The 4,913-nt window shown below is 37.7% G+C and overlaps 1 protein-coding gene across 1 annotated transcript; it reads right to left on the reverse strand.

The window, feature by feature from the left end:
* Nucleotides 1–2,525: 2,525 nt before the first annotated feature.
* On the reverse strand, nt 2,526–3,239 carry LOC124341806. Its single transcript, XM_046794756.1, has 4 exons — nt 3,073–3,239; nt 2,881–3,009; nt 2,659–2,814; nt 2,526–2,598 (listed from the first exon to the last, which is right to left on the reverse strand). Exons 1-4 carry the CDS (start codon nt 3,237–3,239, stop codon nt 2,526–2,528), a joined length of 525 nt encoding a protein of 174 aa, XP_046650712.1.
* Nucleotides 3,240–4,913: the final 1,674 nt, after the last annotated feature.

Genomic DNA, 4,913 nt, shown 5'->3' on the forward strand with positions numbered 1-4,913 from the left:
AGGTGTATCATCTATGCTACGTACTATTAAAAAAAACGCTACGAAAAAATAATGTAAAACATGAGTATGAGAATAGTTTTAAATCATTTAAATTTTATCTCGAGAGGATCTTGATTTAGTTTTCCTGTAAGGACTGAGGTGTATCCCATGTTAAAAATTTACTCCCTCACACTTAAAACTCTGACACGCCATGCCTGCAAGGTTGTGTTTGACAGGAACATCTTAACAGGTGTTTTAGGATCATTTTGTTTTCTGGTGCGGTTACATTCCTCAGTCAGATCAAGTATGTCGAGAAAGGTGTCCAACTTCTTCTTTTTCTTCCACCAGTTGGTCACATTGATTCCTTGTGCAATGTACCGTCCATTCATGACGTCAAAGACATCGTTGATTAATTTCGTAGATGGTTCAGTTGTTTCTGAATCTTTAAATAGATATGAGAATTTCTTGTCTCTTCTGTAGCGACGTATAGCATGAGCTACTGAGTCCGAAAGCAACTGTGCCGCCTTCCCGACGTTCATTTTTTTCGAAATTTGTAGGGTGGATGTGAGACTAGGTCAGTTTGAATGATCTCCGAAAGGGATTTTTTTTCTCAAGATCAAAAATCCGTTTGTAGTAAATGAAACGCGCAGTTTCACCAGCATACTGTTTCAATAAAATGAAAATTATTAACAAGTAAAAACTTATTTAACATTACCACACTACCTGGACCTCTTTGTGCTTCAGAATGTGGTTCCTTGTACATTTCAAAAGATGGGGTGCATCAAATAGCCAATAGATTTTAATTGAGGGATCCATGGGATGCCGAATGAAAAAAGCATGTTCAGACTCCACCTTTGCTCTTGAAAAATTCCCATGAACTCGGAAAAGCCTCATGGCTGCTTTATTAGATGAACATCCATCACAGACGTAATTCTTAACGATGGCTTTGTGATTGTAAAGCAAGACAGTTGCTTTTAGAATGACCTCATGCAGAATTGTAGAACTAGCTGCATTTAGCGAGGCAAAAGACGCTAATGGTTGCACCCAACTTCCTTTGTATGGTCTGAACATTAGCACAAGAGCGAGTGTAGCTATTCCGTTTTTCACAGCCGATTCAATTTCCTCGCCAAAATCAACAACTCCATGCCACTCCAATCTCTTTGAATGCCATGTCAGATCTTTCTTCAGAGAAACCGCATCCCACATTAGACTGCCCCAACGATCAGCATCAGGTAAATTTCTCAGTGCTTTTTTAATATTTTCCAACGCAAGTTCATTAAAACCGAACTTGCATTCAGATGAACTTAGCCTGCGACGAATTGTAGAGGCGCTTGGGAGAGGTAGGATTTTGCTCTTTCTCAGGTGTGCATAAGTGAAGCTGCTTTTCAATTTCAAAAGTAAGCACTGCATCAGGAAACCGCCGTCGTAGTTCATAGAATGAGCTCTTCCTGATTTAGATTGCAGTTCAGCTTTGCCCTTTTGAATGAAGTTGTTGATGATTACTCGTTCCTGTTAATATTTTGTAAAGTGTTATACTCCACGCTAGAATTACATTTTAGTCAGTGAGTGTATTAGTAAAAAATCGGAACAACATTTACAATACATAACGTTCTGCAAATGTCACAATCAAAATTATTGATTTTAATTTAGTCATTTGTGCATACGTCATTCGAGAACTGTAAATGTAGTCAGCGTAGTCATATTTCTTGGTTAAATGCAGATATCCAAGGAAGGAACTGGTGGGAAACTTACTCCGTGACTTAAGTGTTTAATTTTATCTTCCAGTTGGTTTGCAGTAAGGTTTGATATTTTTATCTTCAGATTATCAATGGTTAAAGCACCTTCCTGAGAAAACATATCGAAATTTTAGAATTAGTCTGCTTAAAAATGTTTTTTCTTATAAGCATATAAAGATTGCGGTTACCTTCGCATACCACTTCATTCGTGTAATTTGTTGCTTGAATGTGTTCAACTTCTTACTCTTTACTTTTAATCTTAACTTAAGCCTGTCGGCGCATCTTGTTGATTTCGCTTGGTGTCTCATGGAACTCTGCAGTTGCTTGTCTTTCTCTCTTAATAACCCCTTAAATTCCTTCAACTGACAAGTAGGACACTGACCCTTAATCTCTTTATTGCACAATCTGCAGGCACTTGGTAGTTTAATCCTGTATTTCCTTTTGTGTTTTGTTGCTGCTAGTTGTTTTGGACTAAATTAAAGGAAGACAATAAAATAAAGCTTCGTAAAACTAATTAAATAAAATTTGTAAACAGACCTCTGTGGAACAGCAATGCTCTCAATAGCAGTCAGTTTCTCATGCTCGCAATAGCCATCTTCAACAAATTTTTGATGATGGGAAGTCTGGTCATCCTCACTTGCTGGTTCGTGGACCGCGGGAGTCACTAGTTGCTCTGGACTAAATTGGGAAAAGAAGATAAAATTAAGCATTGGAAAAACTAAGTAAATCGAATTCGTACAAATATCTCTGTGGAGCAGCAATTATCTCAATAGGAGTCAGTTGCTCATGCTCGCAGTAGCCATCTTCAACTTATTGATGATAGGAAGTCTGGTCATCCTCACTTGCTGGTTCGGGGACCGCGGGAGTCACTAGTTGCTCTGGACTAAATTGGGGAAAAAAGATAAAATTAAACATTGGAAAACTAAGTAAATCGAATTAGTACAAATAGCTTTGTGGAGCAGTAATGCTTTCCGTAGAATTCTCATTCATTGAAGAATGCTCATGTTCCACGAATCCATCTGCAACTAGTGATGGATCGGAAATCAGGACAAACTCACTTGCTGGTTCATGAATAGTGGGAGTCACTAGTTGCTCTGGACTATAAACAAGAAAGATACGTGATTTAACATTGCAATACCCAAAAAGAGGTAATTAAGTCATACACCATTGTGGAGCTGATACGCTGTCCACTTGCTCACGTTCGCAATAGGCTTCCTCAACTTGTGATGGATCAGAAATACTGTCATCCTCACTTGCTGGTTCGTTGACATTGGGAGTCACTAGTTGTTGTGAACTAAATTGAAGACATAATAATGATTAAGCATTGCAATACGAAATTAACCATCACTCCTAATACCTGTTCGGAGCAGAAATACTGTCCATAGGATTCAGTTGCTCATGCTCACAATAGCCATCCTCAACTGGTGAAGGACCGGAACACAGGCCATCCTTTCTTGCACCTTCATTGATGGAAACAATAACAAAGTTGCTTTTCACTAAATTAAAGAATACAAAGTTAAGCATTGGAATATAAATGAAATTCAGTTATTTTGATTACCATTGTTGTGAAAACATTATTTCCTGAACCATATTCTCTCCAGCAATGGGTTCATTGTTTGTTTCTTTCCTGCAGCCTGTGAAAGGGAGGAAAATAAATGTTACAACAGGTTTCAAATTTGAATTAGTGCTAGATATGTGGTTTCTTCTGCTGTAATTTCCTTGTACTCTTGAATGACAATTAATTTGTCTTTTTGTTGGCAGGCGGTTATTGCGGCTGGTGACATTTAACAGCTCTTTTAAAGGTTTACGAGCAGATGTGGATGATGCAGTTGTTTTAACTGAATTAAAAACTTTGAGTTGGAACATCGTAAATTGAGATTACTAAATTTGTTATGTTACCCAAGAAAAATTTTGTAATAGCTGACTGAAGTAATCTCCATCTTTCTAGGGGATAAAAATTCTGGCCGTTTTGGAAACCCTTCACTATACCTGATTCTTCAAAATGAATGTCACACAGTCTCGCTTTTTCTTTCAGTTCAGGTATGATCAATTTCCAATGAGAAAACATTTTCTTTGGTACTGAGAAAACACCAATTTTTCCATTTTCGTCTTCATAGACATTTCCACAAATAGCACAGATAAATTCCTCCCTGATTTGGTTTTAAAATGAGACATTCACAAAAAAAGGACGAGTAAACAAACACAACGACTCTGGAAACCCAAACTTTAAGAGATTGAAGGCATTCCTAGTTCAGTAAAGCTACGCGTGGTGGCAGTAGCGGCGTTATGTATGCCATACTCTGGACGTCCGCACTTTCCCTCCTCCCCCTATCCCCTCGTTGACCCACCCGGGGGATCTCACTTTGAAATACCCCCTCAAAAAGCTGTGACGAGGCCTTACGGCCAATTCCTACATGGTGACGGCACCACCTCCTCATAGACCATGCCTGTGTCACTCCCAGTTTCCCTATCCCGCCAGTGCTTTCGTTTTGTCGCATTCCCTACTTCTCTTTTTTCAAGTTCGAAGGGACCCCAGCGCGTTCTAGTGATGGCGAAGAACAACTATTTCCAAAATATAAATATGCGGGTTTTTCCAAGTATTAAGTCAAGTAAAAATTGCTTCTTATATTGTAAATTGTGGTTTATGCATTAATACACATTTAATTAAATTATACTCTGATATTTCTATTTGTTTTTAATATTAATATTGCGGTCCTAGAGATGGGAGAAAACATTTCTCTTTCTGTTTAGTTATTTTTATAACCTGATGGTTTCATTTTACGGTAACGCGTTTTTTCAAGGACAATCGATTAAAATAACAAATATCATTCGCTGATTGTACAAAAGTGGTGCGTGGTGCTTTTTAAATTACTGACAAAACAATAAATCTAGCCAAGATGGAATTTTCCTTAAAAAAACAGTAATTCAAAAACAAGAGGAGTAGATACACTCATTGGTGAAACTTGGCTTGACGACCTGATAAAACAAAAGCAAAGTTCTATTAAAGAACTGACGAATTTTTAATAAAATTACTTCTTACAAATCAGGTCATCGATGAATACCTTTGCCTCGTAAAAGAAAAAAACTTACAGAACTTGTCTTATCCTCGAGTTGATTCCTTTGGCTGCTCCTTTATTCTGGTTTAAAAAGCGGCCCAATCCAACACAATGTGGTCCGAAATCGTCAAAAAGAAAATTG

Source organism: Daphnia pulicaria, chromosome 6 (assembly GCF_021234035.1).
Source record: "Daphnia pulicaria isolate SC F1-1A chromosome 6, SC_F0-13Bv2, whole genome shotgun sequence".
In the NCBI taxonomy this organism is placed as follows: Eukaryota; Metazoa; Arthropoda; class Branchiopoda; order Diplostraca; family Daphniidae; genus Daphnia; species Daphnia pulicaria.